Below are 21,555 nucleotides of genomic sequence, written 5' to 3'. Positions count from 1 at the left end.
CGGCTCCGCTCCGCTCGGCTCCTGCGCCCGGGGCAGCGGCAGCGGCCCCCGGCGGCCCCGCTCCGCCCCGCCCCGCCTCGTCCCGCCCAGCGCCGCGCCGCTCCGCCATGCAGGTGGGCTAGGGACGGGGGGCGGGATGGGGCTGGGCGGGGGGCTGCGGCTGCTGCCGCCTGACCGGACTTCTCCTTGCAGACCTGCCTGAAGTGGCTGCTGGGGATCCTGGGGGTCGCCGCCGTCGTCACGGTCATCGCCGTGCCCCTGGCGCTGCTCACCGGCGGTGAGTCCGCGGCCGGGCCGGGCGGGGAGGGGGCCGGGGCTCCCTGCGGCCACCGGGGCTCCCTGCGGCCACCGGGGCTCGGGCTCTGCCGGGCTCGGGGATCCGCGGCCGCGACCCCCCCTGCACTGGGGGGAAAGTTTTGCGGGAAGTTTGTGCTTTAGGGAACGGGGTTGATAGAGCTGGAGCTCCTGGGTCCTGGGAAACCGGGAGGTACTTCATCAGGGTGGCTTACCTGGGAGGAAGGGGGTGGTGTGTGTGTTACAATGTCCCTTGATTCCCATGTGAGCTGAGAAAATCTAGTTATAAACGTTATCGTTTTCAGCGTTTTCGGTGCAGCCGAAAGCTGTACAACCAGCAGTAAAAAGCCAGTTAGTCAATTTCTAAAATTATACTTCCTCTAATTTGCGGAACTTTTGTTAACGTTATTGTGTGAAACAATACATACAGCACAGTTACAAAGGTCAGAAAAGTAGGAAAAGGTCTGGAATGCATTTTCGGACTCTGATCGGTTTGTACTTTCCAGATGATCCTTGTAGCTCTGGACGTTAATGTGTAACACATTAAATCTTCATCAAGCAATGTATTGCTTCCAGCTGGTAGGACAGCTGCAGGTTAATCTTTTTTTGGGTGTTCTTACAATTAACAGCTGAGCAGTTGTGATACGTAGAATTCAGCTTTGCAAACTCTGGAGAAGCAAAGTGTTTTCTAGGGTAGACCCTCGGTGGTCTTCTGTGAGGTACACCCTGAGAAACGTGAAGAAGTGTATGTTGATCTTGACAGTGTGTTCAGAAATTGAGACAGCAATTGCTTATGTGCCCAGAAAGTTCTGGTGGGTTTTCTGTATTTCAGTTAAAAGAGGAAAAGCTTGTGGCACTGGTGTTCATATTGCATAGTTTTCATCAAACTTTTTGCAGTTCAGCTCTATCATTATTAACATCACAGTCATTAACTGGACTTTGAAAAATTTAGGTTTTATCTGAATTACACACCTTCTGAGCTAAAACTTGCGTCAGTGAATGCTCCCTCTCTTTTCTGTTATTTTTGGGCAGCTTTTTGCCACTTACCTCATTTAAAAAAATCAGATTTTTGACGTCACAAAGTACTTTTAGTTTCAGAAGTTGGAAAGAGCAGGGGAAAGGATCTTGATAGCTTACCAGATGCATGTGTGCAGGCGTAACACCTAGCGAAAGAATTCGGTATGCAGGCCTGAACTCTGCTGCAGAGTTGGTGCTGGTCTACCTTAACGCCAGTGCTATGTCTTACTGAAAATGAAATGTGTTTTCTGATTTCATGAATTGTAGCATAGGAGTCCTTTTGCTGTAGAAGTGGCTGCAATTCAGAATCAGTCATCGAGTTATATAGTAAATAGATTTTCACTTTAAAGAAGCTTAGGTTGGGTGACATACAGAATATCACCATGCTGTCAGCCTTGGCTTGCATCATTTTGGTTGTAAAAGAGTAGGGCAACGTGTCAGTCTTTTTACTGGTGTCTCAAAGTAATGCATGGCAAATGACCTGGCACACCCAGGTAGTTCTCCAGGTCCCTCTGGATAAAACAGGGATTGAGATGGAGAGCTCCCAGTTCAAAAACTGGAATTCCTGTCTCTTCCCAGGTCAGGCCAGCAGTAACATCTGAATAACAACTGTGACCGTTATTGTTTGAAAACTGAAGGGTGCTTTTGAATTTTTAACTGAAGGGTGCTAAACAAATGTTTTCTGTTAGCTGAGCGCGTACAGGTGGTGCGCTTGTAAGTACAGGTTAGAGCATTTAATCACTGACAGTTTGATTATATAGCTTTTATGAACAACCTCAGGGCATGCGAGTCAGCTGCGGATATCTCCTGGGTCAACACAGGTGCTGACCTGAGTACAAAATGAGAGGTGGCAAAACTAAGGGGCAGCGGCCAGGAGGAGCAGCAGCAGCTTACATGAATATGAGTGTGAAGTTGAAGTCTGCTCCAATAAAATTGTAATTGCAATCAAGTCTTTATTTTATCCCACTAGTTCAAGCATTGTGCAGTGAGTGAAAATCATGATTATTGATATATACAGATAATTTTGAGTTTGGATATCTTACCTTTGGCCTGGTGTTTTTCTCCCTGCGGTGCTTCTCATTGTACTTTCATTTCATAAGCTAGTAGTCATGCAGCATAGAATTAGTTTAATAAATGGTTTCCAGTGCTGTGAAAGGATGTGAAATTTTGCCACACTGGAGGAATTTTGGCTTGTTTGCTGGACTGTAGGCCTGGCAAGTGGAATTTCTACTGTTTCTCTGGCAGTTATTTAGCATGGACAAATACTGTAGACTTAAAAGTTTCCCTAATTTGGGTGCAGCCCTTCACTGTTTACTTTGGGGGTCTTCTGCCAGAACTGTGTACAAAATTCTATACTTTTTGTTTATACCCGCTGCCTATTTTGCCACCTTATTTTATATTTAATACCACATGGGGCTACTTCAATCACAGAATCATTTAGGTTGGAAAAGACCTTTAAGATCATCAGTCCAACTGTTAACCCAGCACTGCCAAGTCCACCGCTAAACCATGTCTCTAAGCACCACATCTACACATTTTTTAAACACCTCCAGGGATGGTGATTCTACCACTTCATTGGGAAGCCTGTTCCAATGCTTGACCACCATTTCAGTAAAGAAATTTTTCCTAATATCCAATCTAAACCTCCCTTGGCACAACTTGAGGCCATTGCCTCTCATCCTATCACTTGTTACTTGGGAGGAAGAGACCTACCCCCACCTGCCTACATCCTCCTTCCAGGTAGTTGTAGAGAGTGATAAGGTCCCCCCTGAGCCTTTTCCTCTCCAGGCTAAACAACCCCGGTTCCCTCAGGCACTCATCATAAGACTTGTGCTCCAGACCCTTCACCAGCTTCGTTGCCTTTCTCTGGACACGCTGCAGCACTTCAGTGTCTTTCTTGTAGCCAAGGGCCCAGAACTGAACACAGAATTTGAGGTGCAGCCTCACCAGTGCTGAGTACAGGGGGACAGTTGCTTCCCTTGTCCTTCTGGCCACACTGTTTTGGATACAACCCTTGTATTTGCCTGTGACACAAGATGAATTAATCTAGCAGCTGTGATCTGGCACAGTTTTCTTGGGAATAAGGGGTCCTGTGTTATTCCAGTTACTGAAAGGTGTTAGGTTTAAGTGTGTTTAGGGAGAAAGCTATAAAATCTGTAAGGGAATTTAAATCTATGGATCAGAAATTGATCTTTGAAGTAGAATCTCTTTGAATCTAGATTCAGAAATTTAAGGTTTAGATAAGAATCTTGACTATGTGTGGGTTTTTTTAGAGAACTGTTATATAAGCAGCGAGCGATAGTTAATTACAGTAACCTAACTTCAAAGGACTTCAGTCAAAATCATGGCTGAAATTCTCTCCAGAGTTGTATGGGAGATACTCACAACACGGCAATTAACCTGCTGTATTCTGTAGAATTGTCTGACCGGTCTTTTGGCTTGAATCTGACTGTTCTAACTAATCTCTTTTCCCCATGTATTCATGCACCTTGCTCTGCGTTACACGGTCCTTGTAGTCTTCATGTCATGTGTGGATATGTAACTGCTCTAGCCAGTGAAAGAAAAGATAGCGAATGGAAGTGTTTCCCTGCTATATGACCTTGACTTCTGTAACTGTCATTTAACTTGGTTATCTACCTTAATTCAAACGTTGGGGCAGATTTGAGAGGGACTCCAGAGCTATTGATTACAGAGTTAATGATTACCTCCCCCTGGGGAAGTCTCTGCATTCCCAGAGTGTGATGCCTGGGTGAACCGCCCTGATGCTCACCTGGTAGTTCTAGTCTCTCCTGGATGCCCAGTAGCAACCCCTGGGTATCAGGTGGAATTCTGAGTTAAGTGACCCTTTGGCCTGACTCAGCACAGTCAATTTTACTTTCTTCTTTGCCGGAAATTCATTTCTGTGCTGTAACTGTCACATATGTCAGGCACTAACTGGGGGCTTGAGTGTAGGGGGGAAGGTTTTTGAGTGCTTTTTTACACACGTTGGAAGAGAAACAGGGAAGAAGAAGGTTTAGAAAAAATAGCCTAAAATGTCACTTACTTTTCTGACTAACTACTGAATCAGTCAGGTTTCCCTTCTTGCATCTCTCATGCTGCTCCTAAATTACATTCTTAGGTTGCAGATGATTCTTGCTCTTGTTCTGCTGTCACTAAAAAATGGCAATACTCATTCACCTTTTTCTGATTTTTATCATTTCTCTGTCCTTTCTTTTCTCATTATTGCTGAGTATCATGCTTGTAGTCATCTTTCCCTTGTCGTTCTTCCAGTCTCCCTTGGTAGTGGTGAGCATGCACTAAAGCTTCTGTTATTACTGGCTTTATAGTTTTCCATGTCTTTTGACTTGGTTACATAATTTCTTGCTCTTTTTGTATTACATATGGAAATTAGTAAAATGTGGCTTGACACTGGGGAATATACAATATATATACCAAAATTAATTTGTCAATAACTTTAGATTTTGGTATGATGATATGTCATACTATAAACCTGAGAATAGGGTAGAGATGAAGAGCTAGTCATTTGGAATTTAGAAAAATAAGTCTGTTTCTGGAATAGTCAGAAAAGAAAGATAGCAAGAAAATTCAACCTTCGTAGCCTCTTGGAGGAACCTGAGACTGAAAGAAGCTGTTTTGCTAAAATATGAACATATATTGATCCATATCGAATCTTCAAAGCCAATAAAATGCTCTTGAATGTCAACAACTGCTTTATTTCATCAAAATTAACCTGTTTGACACTTTTTTTTCAAATGGAATCTGGACAAGAACTGAAATACAGAATTCAATGTATGTTGACTATCTTTGGTCAGTGGCATAATGTGGCTACGTAAGAATATACTGGTAGTGGCCTGTCTCGCAAATTAAAAAAATACTTCAGCTAGAACTTTTATGACTATATCCTTACAGCTTGACGTATGTTTTCATATTCAGTTACTATGTGGAAGGTGTTGACAGAAAATGAAATTTTAATTTTATACACAGCCAACAAATCTTAATAGTGGCCTGATTTTTAGTAATGAGACCTCAGCAAAATATGTATGTCACCAGGGGGAAAAACATTCATCAGTTTGGAAAAATCCCTAAACCTGTTCATCAGCCACCTGTCTGGGTGCTCCTCCTTTTCCAAGAGAGAATTTTGTTGCTTTCTGAAGCCCCTCTAATTGAAAATGACACTCAATTAGGAAGGAGAGAAGTGATATTCCCAACTAGACAACTGTGCATGAATATCAAATACACACTTGTTCATAATCCATCAAATTAAATATTCAGTTAATATAGAATAATTAACCTGAGAAATTAATATTCTCACGGAAACTTCATAAGCAAGAATTCTAGACTAGTAATATTTTAGAACAGGCAAATTTGAAATGGAATTGAGCAAGCAATTTTTTTAACCTTTACTGAGCTTCTTACACTAAAATCATTGTTATGGCTCTTGACTTTTATTGCAGTAATGGCTGTACAGTCTGTGCTGTATATATGCAATGTGCTTATTGTTTGGAAATAAGAGTAAAACTATAATATCTAATAGAAATATCTTCTTGCCATGTTTGAGATGTCACATTTATTTAACCTGCAGAAAGACAATCTGCAAAAATTATTGAGGTGCTTTTCTATGTGTATGTCCCTAAAGACTTTGCACTCTTTGTTTTTTTCAGTGTAATGAAAGAAGAGGCTGTCTGTTTTAAAGTATCTGAAAGACTGGGACTCTCAGAATTGATAGGGGCAGGTTATTATCTCAGTTGTTCAGTCACCACTTCTGTACTTGAGTGTCTTTGTCAATTGGTTTTATCCTAGGTCTTTTGATTTCTACAGGTATTAACCAAAAAGGAATGATTTAGCCACTTGAAATAAAAATTGTTTTTTTCTTGGACTGTGTAGATTTGTATGAAGGTAGTTTTCAGTTTTAGGTTTCAATAAAAACCAAAGAGCAGTGAAGGAAGCAGGGAGACAATTACACACCTGAATTCAAGAATTGTAGCCTTTGTTCTCAGTGGAAAAAGATCACAAAGAGTCACAAACCATTTATTATCATCATCATCATCATTATTTGAACCTTTAGACTTTGGAAAGAGTAGCTTATACACTGCAGCCGGCAAGAAAGGAATATTTTTCATAGAAGTTGACTGCAGTGTGCTGGAGCTGATGACCAAACTCATTAGCTTAACTGTATTCAAAGTTTCACTTTAGTCTTTTCATAGTAACACAGTTCCTTGGCTTTAATTTTGCAGTCAAAATAGTAATGTTGCAGTAAACATGATACTTTGGTGAAAAACACATCAAGAGTGGGATAAATATTTAACCAGTTATTTCTGAATAAGTTTATCAGTAAGTGTTTGTGATTTTAATATTTTTTTTTCTAAATTAGACCTTCTCTGAAAATTTTACTGCTCCTCAGATGTTTTATTTGAGACATTTCTTAAATTTTAGTTTAATGGTAAGCAGATGATTCACAATTGAAGGGTTCATGAAAAGGAGCAGCAGTATTATGGAATATGTGATAAAGTACAGTAGCTGCTTTAATTTTAGGGTGTGTTTCAAGGTTTGTACATCTAATCACATGGATGCCGCATTTCATTCATCTGGACAACCTTACCCATCCACCGCTCTCAAACATGAACACGTATACCTCTGCTTTGCATGATCCACCCCACAACTGATGTCTGATGCAAATATTAGCAGCCAGGGCTCTGCAGCGAGGTTCCCAGAGTGAGCATAGGGGGGAAAGGCACTAAGATCACTTCTTTTCAATTTTTGAGGAGTACAAGTATGCGTTTCCTGAGATAAGAAGGCCAGAGGTCTTCTGCTTATTTTTGTCACTGTCAAAAAGGTATTTTCATTTGCTCAAAAGATAACAGCTCTTATATACCTTAAAGTAAAAAAGCAGCAGAGAAAAGTCATCTGTATTTTTTACATGAGTTCGTTGAGTGCTCTCACTGATACTCCTTTTATTTGGTGCTTGTTGAATTTATCTTGCAGTAAAGCTTTAGCGCCTTTTCACTTCTAGTACTTTAGAGCTGGTTAGCTAAAACACATCAATAACCAACAACAAAACCTCGCTTATTTTAGTATCAGGTTAGGAAGCTGGGTGGAAGAATTTGCAGCAATATCAAAGTATCTCTTCTGTCTCTTTCTTTCAGAAAGTACCTCTGAGCCTGATTCACGAAGAACATATACTCTACAGAATTACTTGAACAATGACTATAAGTACAGAACACATAATTTGCAGTGGATTTCAGGTAATTCATTCTACATTCAGCATGAATGTCAACAAAATGTATTGCCTTCAGTAAATGTGTATCTTCATGCTAAGGTGACTATTGTATCCTGAAAAAAAAAATTATTTAACGATGCCATTATAGAAGGGTGCATAGCTCAAAGACTTGTGATTTTTTTTATTATTTTTTTTTCCTCTTAGATACGTGTTCACATTCATGGTGAGCTATATTCTCCTACTGCTAAAAAAGCATGCTTACTTCTGTGCTTTTTTGTAGAAGTGTGTTATCCTCAAGTGTGTCAGCTTCCTGTGCATCAGGCTATTGGGGAACAGGAGGATACTGGGTGCTTTTCCTTTTGAATATGCCTGCTGCCCCAAGGGAAAGAGATGCCAGAAGGTGGGGGCTGCGAGCCCCAGGACTACATTTTGTCAAAGTTCTTGTGCTATAAGCGTTCTTTCGTTACAGAAGTAGGAAACACAACATTGACCAGATTTTTTTAAATTTTATTTCCTGCTTAAAAACTTAAGGGGAAAAGAGAAGTATCTGGTGAGCATTTTACTTATTGTTTATTAGCAGCTCTCTTGTTCTTCTAGGAAATCAGTATCTGCACAAAACTGCTAATGGGGACGTGCTGCGTTTCAACGCTGACACCGGAACACCCTCAGTAATCTTGGCGAATACAACATTAGTATGTTGATTTATATATTATATATGCAGACATTGGGAAAGGTATTGCATTTAACATTTTGTTCTATGCCTTTTTTTGGAATCGGTGTTTAATGTGTTCCTTCTTTCTTTTGTTGAAGGATAAATACAAGGCAACCACAGTTATATTGTCTCCTGACCAAAAGTTTGCTCTTCTGCAGTACAGCTATACAAAGGTATAAGTGCACTTTACTTCTCCGAGGGTGAAACTGGGAAATAAAGGTTTAGGAATAACTGAGAGGCTGAGAGAATGTGAGTGAAATGCAGGAGTATGGATGAATGAGATTGATGACTGCAAGGGAACAGTGAAGTTGAGCAGGCAGGGGGAGGAAAGAGGCTGATATTGTCTGCGAGCCTGGCAGAAGAGATATGGTTGCTTGAGAAAAGAAGCTGGATGAACAGTGGGTGGAGAGATATCACAGGAAGAGTGAGGATGGATGGTTTATCTGGGAAGACAAGCTAGAAAGGTAGATAGGCAGTACTGCCCAAGGAGTTGTGTGGGTAAGGAGGAGTGATGAGTAGATATGCTTGTATACTTGTGCATACATGCTATGTATATATATGGTGACATTAGGACATAAGAATTTAAAACAGAGGTGAATGAAAGGCAACATGTGTTTACAAGAGAAGCTGTCCTCTTGTGCTTGGAGTGGACTTGGGTGTCTTGTTCCTCTTGTGCCTTGTCAGCAAGCACATGAAAAGCCTCCAGTGTAATGCCTTATCCTGGCTTGGTGCTGAGTTATGCAGCAAAGGTCATCCTGTCTTTATGCCAGGTGGTGTGAAAATCTGGCTCTGTGCACCAGCTGAGGACAGTTTCAGAAACCTAATGGAGGTGATAATTTGACCTGTGTGTGCACTGAGAAGCCAGTAACTTTGTTGTTGTTTGTTTCTAGAAAGCTGCTTGTTTTGTTTGTAAAAAAAAACTTAGTGCCGACTTGTGCAGTGTACAAACACGCAAGCACGGTGTCACTGAGCTCAGTCTACACGTTCTGGCTCTGCAGTCCAAGAACGGCTCATGCTGTGCCAGCCACAATCCATGCACTCAGTCATCACTTTCTGCCAGTTTTAGCTTCCTTGTTAGGTACTACTAAGCCAGTTACCTTTTGTCTTTCTGAATTGTTCAGAATTATTTCACTGCATCATTAGTGGCCACAAAATGGCTTACATTTTTACAGTCACCCTAGACATCCCCTCTGCTCATGATTTATTGCCCTATAGTGTTTTACTTGTTGCAGTCATAAGAGTTAATTTTATTTTCATGCTGAAGCAAGAAATTTATATAATAGTTTGATTGAAAGTTATGTTGTTATTAATCTTCATTGCAAGAAAACAGAGCAACAAAATGAATCATGAGGATGTAGACACTTCTTATGTAATAGCCATCTGGTTGTGTAGTACTAAGTTATTGTTTTATATCTTTATACAAATCTTCAAGAACCATTGTAGAAGGTAGCATTATTGTAACATGTCAACACCGTGGGCTAACTCAAACCTATTCAGCCCCACGTAATGAATACATTTAAATGTGTCTACATTATCGTCATCATCTTTCTCTCTGTAAGTGCCCACAGAGTGATACAGACTTTGAAGCAGATTTCTGAGAGAAAGGTTTTATTTCTGTGATAATATAAATGGGAATAGGTCACCCTGGAACTGGAGGAACTGCTAGAGAAACGCTGCTGGGACTTGCGGGGACTACTAAACAATATGATGCCAAGTTAAATAATAGAGCACAGAAAATGAGATAGAAAACAGCAAGTGCGCCAGTAAGGCAGAAGGAGGAGGATGAGCTGTGCATAGCTACAATAGTCTGCCATGTAGCTACAAGGATTTCTGAAAACCTGCAGCATCTCTAGCCTCTGTATCTCTGTCCTTAATCAGTCAGTGGCTTCTGTCATAGTGTTTAAGTGATGACCACAGAGGGGTGGCAGTTCTTCAGTTTTCCCTTAGACCTTGCAGAGATTCGTTACCGTTGTACGTCCATTGTGTTTTGTCTTAAGCAAAAGCGTGAGGAGGGTTTCAGAGGTAATCCAAACTGTAAGAGATGTGAATCCTGGTGAAATTTGTTTTCTTAATATCAAAATAATTCTTTTGCAGTTGTGGAGGCATTCCTATACAGCTTCATATCACATCTATGATTTCAATACCAGGTCAGTAATTTTGCACACAAGACGTAGTTTTAACATTATTTTGAATGAAATGAGATTTCAGTGATTTAGCTGCATTCTGGTTTTGTTTTTCCAGTGCTATCTTAGATGACGGACTACTACATAAAGATATACAGTATATATCCTGGTCACCTGTTGGTCACAAACTGGTTAGTAAAGATAAATGAAACATATAAACAGTCATTTTTTGTACACATGACATGGATGCTCATGTTGCTGTACCCTGGAGGTTTTGGGACTTTCTTACTGCTAGATAAAAGTAGCTGAACTAGCTTCCAAATTGGCTACTGTTGCTGGAAAGACTCCAGAACTCCTCTGTGTGTTTTGTTTTGTTCTTTAATGAAAATGTGTTCCCGAAAGTAAAGTAATAGTGATCCCAGAAGTCATGAAATGCACAAATGCACAGGAACTTCATGTTGTTACAGTTGCAGACAGTTGCTCATCCTTTTCAAAGGCAGCAGCATTACAATTGTCTGCTTAATCATCACTGTGATTTTTATCTCCTAATTACACCATGATCAATGAAGTTTTATTTGATGGATGCATGTAACAGGGATTAGAGGATCAAAATCTCTTTTGTACTCTTTCCCCCTGCTATTTTCCTCCTCCTCTCCTCCTAATCCATTGCAGTGGTGACAACCACTGTGTCTGCAAGGCTTGTGCGTTCCCTATGGTGATCATTGGAAATGACCAAAGAACTATCACAGGAGAATGTGGTGTTTGTTTATTCTTATTGCTTGTAGCGTAGCAATTATAGAGCCCAGCCACAGAAGCAAAGGATGTTGAAAAGAACTTTCCACACCTCTGAGGGAAGCTGAGGAATAAAACTGTGTTGTTAAGTTGTTGGCAAGGAAAAACAGGGGTGACTAGAGAGGCAGGCAGGTGCCAAAAACTAGAGGAGTTCTGAGCACTACTGGAGAAATGCACCATCTTAGCAGCTCTATTGGCAATGCTGAGACCCCCATCGATGTCTTACCAAAGTAGATAGTTCTCTTTGAAAGGCAAATTAATGGAAAACAACTCCTAGTGAAGGAAAATAAACTTGTATCTCAGCAGAAAACGAATAGCAAGGTTTTCAAAACTTGATACGGTACTTATGTCATTCATCATAGTTGATTGTTTTTTTGCATCTAGGCCTGAAGTTAGGTTGCTACACATGATTTGTATGAGTGATTCAGGTTTGTTAAACATCGGTGATGTTTTGGTGAAATATAGGTTTCAAAGACAATTTTTGTCATCTGGTGTAAAAAGTAAATTTCCCAGTAGGTGAGGCAAAGAAAGGAAGTAGGATTTACTCTAATAATAATTGTAATCACAGTGATGTTTTGCAGGCATATGTTTGGAAGAATAATGTTTATATAAAAGCTTCACCAATGGCAGAATCTGTGCAAATCACTAAAAATGGAGAAGAAAATAAAATTTTCAATGGAATACCAGATTGGGTTTATGAAGGTAACTATGTCAAGCATATTTTACTTTGTATTACATTGTCAAAACTTTTTTCTGTTGTAATTATTTTATTATAACTGTTATTTCTTATCATTAAGAAGTTCAAAATAATCCAAGTCTGTATTTTAATAGAAGCATGTATCCTTACCTGAGCTTAACACCTGGCTAGTGTGAGGATCTAAGAACAGAAATGAGTTCGCCTAACTGGCAGCACATCACTGGAAATCATAGTGCATGAATTAGTTTCATATGAATGATTATAAGAATTGATCTAATGTCTTATTTCAGAACCCCAATAAACAGTCTGCACTTCGGTATCTGAAATTAAATTAAAAAAAAATCCTACTAAAAACAATGAGAACAGTAGCTAGGATAGAAGAACCTATTTATCAATTATAACTTAAACATATTTGCATCTCTTTCAGAGGAAATGTTTGGCACCCATTCTGCTCTGTGGTGGTCTCCAAATGGCAATTTTGTGGCATATGCAGCATTTAATGATACAGAAGTTCCTGTTATAGAGTATTCCTTTTATTCTGAAGACACCTTGCAGTATCCAAAGACCATTAGAATCCCATATCCCAAGGTTTGTGTTATTTGTTAATCATGGCTGTTCTGCAGTTACATTAAGAGAGTAGTCTCATTTAATCAGTTTCTGCTAATGAAAATATTGTCTGTCTTTCCTCAACAGCTTGCTGTGATTACTCTTTCTGAAGTCAACAGCATCTGGCAATGTTAAAGTATTTGATTATCTCCAGGGGAAAGCAAAAAGGAAAAAAAAAATTATTTAAGGTTTTGTTGTTTCACCAGAAAATGTTGAGGTAGCAAGTAGATGTTGAGCCAAAAAAGCTTTTCAGAGTTGAAGTTGGTATAAAGCATTTGGAAGGTGTGCATTGTGTTTGGGTTGTGCATGGTCCATTGATAATGGAATCTTTTTCAATTAATGTAGCATTTTTAGTTGTTGCATACCCAATATAGGTATTGGGATGAAGGGGAGGAATTTGCTGATGGAGTTTCTTTGCCCCCACCAAAAGCTCTTTCAGTTTTAGCTATGAGAGTGAAGCCTTTAGTGCATACAGCTCCTTCTCCTCCCCCTTCCTCTCCACATGACTTTGTGCCCACTGCATGTGGCACAGTTGGCACTGGACTAGATGGTGTGAGAGTCAGAGTCCAGTATGCACCAAACAGGTTCTTTCAGATACTCCACATGTGGAGGGTTTCGTGTTTAATACAGGATTTACCTGTGTGAAGTTATTTGACGTTACAGAGGATTTTGAGTTAGCAGAGCAGTGCACTTAAGACACAAGTACAAATTACGCTTAGAGTACAGCAATCGCACTATACCGCTGAATCACAATACAAACGTGGTTCTCGTTGCTGTCTCCAGAATATGTTCGCTGCCACAATGCTGGGCATCCCCATTGCTGGGAAGGAATATGTGGGCTGAAACCATCTCCAGCACATCAGTTCTTTCTGTTCATTGTTTGGTTTTTATACTTTGTGTTGGGCTGAGACACCTATATCTTCCCCCCACCCCCCCATCCCTGCTGGTCCGGCCAGCTCAGGAGGATAATTTCACTCTTCTGATTAACTGGGGCAGAACAGCTGATACAGCTGTCTGATTGCTCAACTGCTACAGCTGTTTGTCTGGTTGAGAAGCTGCCCCCTGTCCTCTTTGTGTCGAGTTCAGCTTTCTCTGCAGCAGCTGTGGCCAGTCACTCCCTACACTTCCCAAAGCTTCAGGAGCACGTGGCCTTTGCCTATCGCCTTGGAGCCACCCCCAAAAGGTCACTAATGCTCACAGTGAGCTGCTGGGCTCATTGGCAGCTGCAGGTGCTCTGCCCTGAGCATGGTGCCATGAGGAGATGTAGGTGTGGAATAAACTGCCAATTTAAATTGCACCTTCTATTACAAACTGCTTTTGTTTGGAATATTGCTGACTTCTGGAGGCAGGTCAACTACAGGTACCTAACCTTATGATGAGGATTTGGCTAGTTAACTTCTAGAGAAGAAGCCCTTACTGACACAGTTATATTGCTGTCAGTAGCGCTACTAAAATAGCGGGGTAAGTGCTGCAGTCACAGCTTTGGTGGTGGTATAGGCAGCTATTATATGATCATTTAATGTGAAGTGTCTCTTTCTGTGAAGTGCTTTTCTGTCTGTTAGCAATGGATTTGATTCACTGTTAGGTACTGTGTGTGGCATGTGGGACGAGATATGGTCAAATACTGCTTTGGGTACAGTGAGCCCTGTGTAGTTACGAACGTTTCTAAATGTAGAGTCTTTCTTATCTAGAAACACATAACTAACACTTTCATTGGGAAAAAAAAATACAAAGGATAATTTATGTATCAATCTTAAGAACTGCATTTAGGAACTTGTCTTTTCACATGTTTGGAGCTGGCTGGTTCTACCTGTCTAGTAATTTCTTCATCTATAGTTTCACTTATTTCACCAAGAATATTCTCTCTTCAAAAATACAATGAAAATTTTTATTTTTAGGCAGGAGCTACAAATCCAACTGTGCAGTTCTTTATTGTGGATACCAAATTGCTTCCTACTATCCACTCTGCTGAAATTTCTCCACCTGCAGAAATAATATCAGGGTAAGAAATTTTGGTGAAATATTTGCTTGTTTCTTTTGGTGGGAGAGGAGGAGCTTTCATGTGTGACCACCCTATATTCAGTGTATATGGCAGTCTTTCCCAGTCATGCAGCTCTGGTAGCAACAAGATTTACCAGAGAAAATCTGCACAGAGATTATCCTCCTAGTGATTATATATAGATGGCATATTCCATGTATGTTATATTCAGAATGTGACAAGTTCTTGGCTCATCACATTCAGTGGAGTCTAACTATGGTGAAGTCATTTCACAGTACAACTTTAATATGAGCAAGTTTTGGTATAATCAAATTATAATATATGTATTCCAATTCCACTGGGGAGAAAAAACCCAAAGCCTTAATGGTAAGTGAAGATTTGATTTCATTGGAAGCAGACTCCTTGCTAAGGCAAGGTATCATGGTTGTCTTCAGATTTATACTTAAAATGTTTGTTTTCTTTGGAAACATGGTGAAAACCAGCACCTCTCACAGTAAATGGAAAATTTTATTTCTCAAAATGCCACTGGAAATGCACAACATGGTATAAATGTATTTTGTAAAGAGCAGCTAAATTGATTTAAAATGCATGCACACAGAATTTAGTATCCCAGATCTTGGGGTTTGTTTTTTTCTTTTTAACAGTATTGTGGAAATTTTTTAGAGGTTTGCACTTACAAGCATGATGGGTGTGGAAGCACAGGTTATACCAATAAACTTCAGAAAAAACAAAAGAGGTCTGTTAGCTAATGCATAAACCCAGCATTTTGTACGTGGTGGCCAAAAAACTGTAACTGGAGTATCAGTGTTACTCTGTTTCAGTCTTCACCACAGTTTGACTAACATGTCTGTGTTAACAGAGATACGCAAGTTTTTGTGAATGTGTTGTTCTTTATGCTTTCTCTACATACAGTAACACTGCTGTAGCTAGATGTTATATACTGTTGTGCACTGCTTTTCTCCAGAATTTCAGTGCCTTTTTTTCAGGTTTAAAAGCCCTTTATGTTGTGGCCGGCTATGATCTCTGCTGTCTTAGAGTTACATTTTACCTTTTGTTACCACCTAATGAAAGCTGAACAATGCTGCTGTGTGACCTGGGGAGAATAACTATGATCTGTCTCCATTCCAGCCTTGTACCCATCTGGCTAAGACAGGCCTGAGTTACATGGAGTTAATAATCCATTTTTGAATGAATGTAGCACTCTGTAAATCAGGATTAATACAAAGATAAAGTCTGGATGAGTGCAAAGATGGAAACTTATTCTTTCTCCCAACAGCTGATGCAAATAATAGTTAAGCCTTAACATATGCATCTTGCAAACATTGTGGTGGCCAGAACAAGTCTTAGGGAATTTTGCAAGAGCAGAAAGTACACGAGTAGGAAAGGGCAAGGCATGTGTAATGTTGCTGTTGGGTAGTTTTGCTCCGCGAAGCACAAAGTAGTGAATATTTGCACAGTGTGTCTATTTATACCACTATAAGACAGGAAAGGTTAATTTTTGTGGTGAAAAAGTCTATTTTTACTTCCTTGGAGCTAACTTCTGAGTAAAAAGAAGTTTGAATTGGTGTCATACTGCACCGCCCCACCTGTCTGGGTGGGGATTTCAAGGGGCAGTGCCCCTGCAAATGGTTGTCTGTTGCAGCGCTATCCAGAGCTTTTATGTACAGCAGCTGTACCGCCACATTTGAAGGCGACACATTGCACTTCTGTTTCAGAGGAAAAGTTTTATTATTTGTCAAGGAAAGCTGCCAAAATCTAGAATGGTGGTGCTTTGCCGCATAAGATGGTAGATGAAACCTGACATGTTTTGCACAAATGACCGGCGTGAAATCCATAGAGTGTTTAAACACCACTTTTAGCATCATGGGTATAGGGGACTCCTCTTGGCTAGCAGGATGATGAAGGCAATGGATGCGTCTTGTCTGAAATGATCTGTCCTAAGGATATGTCATCTCCAGAGCGGAGAGCTCCAGACAGTGATTGTAAGAATAGCCCTTCTCAGCAGCAAATAAGGAAGGGAATGCAAAACTACTGTACTCTATGCGTGAGTTAATTGGAGTTTAGTTAACATTTCTCAAGCTGTTGGAAACTGCAGGTGCATTTTTAATCTGTATGATAACTGTAAAATATTTTTTGTTATAATAATAGCATAATAAATAATAATTTTTTATTTTTTTCCTTGTACTGTCCATCTTGTGTGATGGATGATTTAGTCTCTAGAATTGTTAACTTTGTTTCTTCAAAGTGAGAAAGTGAGAAAAAAACTGTGGGGCTAAATTCCTCCTCTACAGAACCAGGGAGACCACTATTATAGGTACCTGAAAACCTGCAGTTTCTTCTTTTTTTTTTTTCTTTTTTTTTTTTTTTCAAACAAGCTTCTGCAGAGTGCTTTTCTAATATCGTTGGTCTAAAATATTCTGTTTGAAGCCAGTGAAAGTAGCAGTTAAATGACCTACCAACTTCCCAGTCAAATATGAATGCAAAAATAGAGCTTTTTCAAACATGATTTCTAAACTGCAATCTAGAAATAAACTTGAAAGTGGTCGGTAACCAGTTGGCATATATTTTTAATCCATCCACAATAATTGTAATGTTTTCCTTTTTCTTTCTTCTTTCCCCCTGCTCCCCACCAATGATCACGAAGATACTCTCATCACAAAACTTCCCACACATTTTTGTTAACTAACTTTGGGGAAAGAGGGAACATGAACTTGGAACTAAGTCAAATGTGCAAATTCCGGTTAAAAATGTATACTTGCCTTGGAGGGGAGTTTTATTTTAGTTCATAAGGCTTCTAGGAGATTGGAGAGATCTAAAATAGGAAAAGACAAGTACATCTAACAGATCGTAAATGGTAAACAAAACCACGAAATTTTATGTGGTGCCTTTTTAAAATTAATATACAGGAATATTTATGAAAATTATGTTTTCTTCAGATACTCCAATTCTTCATGTCAACTACTTGGTATTCTGAAGGTGAAAGTAAAATATTCTAATAGTAATATCTGTTCTTGTTATGATCTCTCCCTCTATTCTAAGTAATGGGCATAAGTACTAAATTGAACAAAGATATGTATCACTCAGAGAGTGCTTACAAGCAACCAACTTCATGCAGCTAAGGATAAAATTTTAAAAACATACAGCTTAATATTCAGAAGAATTTCCTCTAGGTGCATACAGTGCAAGATTTATGAACAGTCTGAAGCAGCCATTATTTTATGCATTATAGTGACCTGGCTGTTAGAATTTAATTGCAGTCTTTCTAGAAGCTGTATGTACAAATCATCTAATTCTTTATTGTATGAATGAAGATAACCAAGGCATCTATTAGCAGCAAAAACAATTGACAGAAAAAAGGCTCAGATAGGTTTGCATCATTGTTTATTGTTGAAGAGTAGATTGAACTGAAAATAGCCAGATGAGTCCTGTTTAATGAATTGCTGAATGCTATTACAGAGAGTATTTTAAATACCTAGTGCTGTTGCTGTTTTCAGGGATCATTATTTGAGTGTTGTAACATGGGTGACAGATGAAAGGATCTGTCTGCAGTGGCTCAGAAGAATTCAGAATTTTTCAGTCCTCACGGTCTGCGATTTTGAAAGTACTACCGGAAATTGGTTATGTCCACAGGTAAGAAAAATCAGGTGGGAGAGTCGCAATGCTCAATAAGTGAAACTAGAAAGGAGTATCTCTGTATGTTTATCTTTGTAGAAACATAGGCTGATGTAAAATAAACATAATTGTTGTGGGATTGTTTGTTTTTTCTTTCTTAGGAAAAACAACTTAAGGAAGAAAGTAAAACTGGCTGGATTGGCAGAGTGAGTGTTCAATTTCTAAAACTGCTGCACGCTAAATAACACTGATGATTAGGAAAATTTCATGTGAGCCTCTCACTGGTTGCAGTGCCTCTTGTGTGCAGGTCTGATCCATTCACTTGTTGCATTTTACAGGTGTAGGAGAAAAATGGTCTCAAATGGAGCTGCTATGCCACCTTGCTCCTAGCTTTAAGCTTTTGTGGGTATGGCATTCTGAACTCCTAGGCTGGGCTGACAGTGCAGCATGGGCTGGAGCTGTAACTGTGTCCTCTGTGACCCTGTGCATCATGTTCAGCTTGCCAAAAATCAAAGTGCTCCTTCCAGACTCCTTTTTAATTCTGACTACTGCTTTGGTAGCAGTAGGTAGGGGAGTGCAGGAGCCAGGATTCAGAATTCCCTTTGTTCTGGGGGAGTTGTCAGCTATGCTGGTTTGGCTGCTCTCCAGTCTTCCTGCCACCTCCAGAATGATCTAGGGGATAAAATGTATTAAGAAGTGTATCCTATAACCTTTGAATTGTATTGGAGGAAAGGCACAGAGGAAAAAAGTAATTTTTAGTATTTCAGGTCGTAACAAACCATTCCAGGTTCTCTTTTTTATTATTATTTATTTAGTTATTCCCCACACACACCTGAAATATCCATTGAAGAGAACTGGGGATAAGATGCATATAGCTGACCAGATAAAAATTTTCGTATGCTTCTACCAAACTAATCGCTACTGTCTGAATGATGCTTTCCAAGCTGCCTCTCAGTCCTTTTGTACATGGTAGAGAGTAGGCACCTAATGAACTACACAGAAGATCTGGGGGAAGTGAAGCAGAGATGCAAAAGTTCAGACTTGGAGGGAGAAATGAGTTTCAGAGTTTTTGATGAGAACACAGAGTACACTTTCCACTCCCGCATTTTCCACACACTGATTATGCTTTAGTCACTAATTCACTTTTGAAGTCAAAAATGAAAGTTTAAAGAAATGCAAAGAGGGAGGCAACAGCAGGGATGAAATCATCCACAGTATGAAGATGAGAGATCAACCCACCTGCTGTCAAATTTGATATGGAAAGGAAGGCCTTAACGCTGACACATTTTGCTTCTCTGCAGCAAAGGCTTCACAATTAGACAATGTGATGATCAAGCTGCAGACTTTGTAAACAGTTGTGCAAAATGAGAGGGCAAAATGCAAGTCTGTGCCATTAAACTAGGTTGTTGGTTTTTTGTTTCTTTTAAAGAGACAACCCACATCTTAGGAGCTGTTGGATGAAAAAGATAATTTCACTGTATGATTCTTGGATTTGAGAAGGGAATGGAAAGTAGGGAGGATTGAAGAGAGGATAGGAGAAGTATATATATTCCTTTTTTATATTCTCATCTACTTCAGAATGATAAAATGACATTTGACTGATATGGGATATATATTTTTATATATACATATGAGATGTATGTATACACATATATAGGTATATACAATTCATATAAGTGTATATGCAAGCTTAAGTAAACTATATATGTGTGTAAAATAAAGACATATCGTTCTCTCTTTGTATACCTCTCTTGTGGTTTTTTTTTTCTTATTATCAAAAGTGGAGATTAAATTATACTTAATCTATGAATGCTTAGAACAGCCTGTGTTTCTGCATGAGGCTTCCAGGTCATGAGCTAAGTTAGAGCTTGCCAGTTGAGTTGAAGGGAAGTCACACTTTGAAAAAGAAAGACTGTGATAAGGGAGAAGCTAGCAAAATATTTGCCAGGTTATTTTTTTGCAAAAATCCTGCTAGGGAAGAAGGAGAGATTATCTGGAGCACATGGGTTAGGAAGACTCGAGGTCTGTCATTGCTTGCTGAGTGACTGGAGGCGAGTCGCTTCATCTTTCTGTTTCACTTTCCCTTTCAACAACAGGTATATTATCTAAGAGGTAATTCCATTGTGTCAGTTGCCGAATTAACATTTAGATGTTCTGGACATGTATCACAGAAATAATTTTTATTACATTCAGCCCAATTTCATTCCTCTGTTTTTCTCTCTACCATGTGGAGGACATCCAAGTGACAGTCAGTAGAAGGAATCCATTCATTTCCATCACTTCCAATTGGTAAATAGGAGAGGCTGGAGCACCTCTGCTATGAAGACAGGTTGAGATAGTTAGGGTTGTTCAGCCTGGAGGAGAGAAGGCTTTGGGAATACCTTACAGCAACCTTCAGTACCTAAACAGGGCCTACAAGAAAGCTGGAAAGGGACTTTTTACGAGGACATGTAGTGACAGAACAAGGGGTAATGGCTTTAAGCTGAAAAAGGATAGATTTACATTAGATATTAGGGAAAAAATCTTTACTGTGAGCGTGGTGAGGCACTGGAGCAGGTGCCCAGAGAAGCTGTGGATGCCCCATCCCTGGAAGTGTTCAAGGCCAGGCTGGATGGGGCTTTGAGCAACCTGGTCTAGTGGAAGGTGTCCCTGCCCATGACAAGGGGTTTGGAACTAGGTGGTCTTTAAGGTCTCTCCCAACCCAAACCATTCTATGATTCTGTGATAAATGGATAGTTCCTTCATGAAAATGTAATTTGATTTGGGTTCTCTGGCATTCTATAATCACCTACTTACTAACAAAATTTCCCCTTGGAAAGCAGCTTGTTTTCTTTGAATAAAGGGAGACACTTTTCACTGTCAATTGATTTTTTTCTTTTAAGCTTAATTTGTTCACAAATACATGTTAAAATGAAAAATTGAAGGAAAGCTTGTATTTGCAATGTTTACATTGCTACAGGTTACAGCTGCATGTTTGCATTGGACAGGATAAAACAGTGACTTTAAAAGCAGATGCACATATTGTTTCCTAAAATGGTAGGAAAGTAGGAACACCTGTAGGACTTCAAACTGAAGGGAGGTAAGAGGGAATGTCAACCATTACCAGGGCTCAGGAAGTTCTGCTGCTTAAGGAGCAGTATTTTAAGCATGTTTACTCTTAGGGTAATGTCTACAGGTTCTACCTACTACTAAGTCAGCAGGCAAAAAATTGTGCAGTACGTTCAGTGATTGTTTTAAGTATTGAAACTTTTGTTTAGAAATATCAAAACCTAAATTTATCATTTTGGGTTTGGAGCTTTGTTTGCTTTAATAGACGTCTCTCTTGTGTTCAAGTTTCAGCCATCTGTCCCTCACTTTGCACCCGACAATGCTACGTACTACAAAGTCTTCAGTGACACAGTAGGTTACAAGCACATCCATTACATAAATGGCTCACAAGTAAGTAGTAAGGTGTAGGACAGTCACTGCTAACTCCTGTTTTCTCGT

General features: G+C 39.6%; 1 protein-coding gene across 1 annotated transcript in view; it reads left to right on the top strand.

The window, feature by feature from the left end:
* Window positions 1–21,555, top strand: part of DPP4 (dipeptidyl peptidase 4) — a 40,714-nt gene continuing 19,159 nt past the window's right edge. Inside the window, exons 1-13 of the mRNA XM_040602743.1 lie at window positions 1–113; window positions 193–277; window positions 7,455–7,553; window positions 8,126–8,220; window positions 8,339–8,413; window positions 10,335–10,387; window positions 10,482–10,554; window positions 11,737–11,857; window positions 12,280–12,440; window positions 14,357–14,460; window positions 17,952–18,087; window positions 18,231–18,275; window positions 21,403–21,507. Of these exons, the coding sequence (XP_040458677.1) occupies window positions 108–113; window positions 193–277; window positions 7,455–7,553; window positions 8,126–8,220; window positions 8,339–8,413; window positions 10,335–10,387; window positions 10,482–10,554; window positions 11,737–11,857; window positions 12,280–12,440; window positions 14,357–14,460; window positions 17,952–18,087; window positions 18,231–18,275; window positions 21,403–21,507 (1,158 nt within the window). The 5' untranslated portion in view covers window positions 1–107. The remainder of the gene's footprint in view (window positions 114–192; window positions 278–7,454; window positions 7,554–8,125; window positions 8,221–8,338; window positions 8,414–10,334; window positions 10,388–10,481; window positions 10,555–11,736; window positions 11,858–12,279; window positions 12,441–14,356; window positions 14,461–17,951; window positions 18,088–18,230; window positions 18,276–21,402; window positions 21,508–21,555) is intronic.

The sequence above is a fragment of the Falco naumanni genome, chromosome 8 (genome assembly GCF_017639655.2).
Source record: "Falco naumanni isolate bFalNau1 chromosome 8, bFalNau1.pat, whole genome shotgun sequence".
Lineage (NCBI taxonomy): Eukaryota > Metazoa > Chordata > Aves > Falconiformes > Falconidae > Falco > Falco naumanni.
The sequence above is the reverse complement of the archived record's forward strand: the minus strand, read 5'-3'. Positions and strand labels throughout refer to the sequence as shown.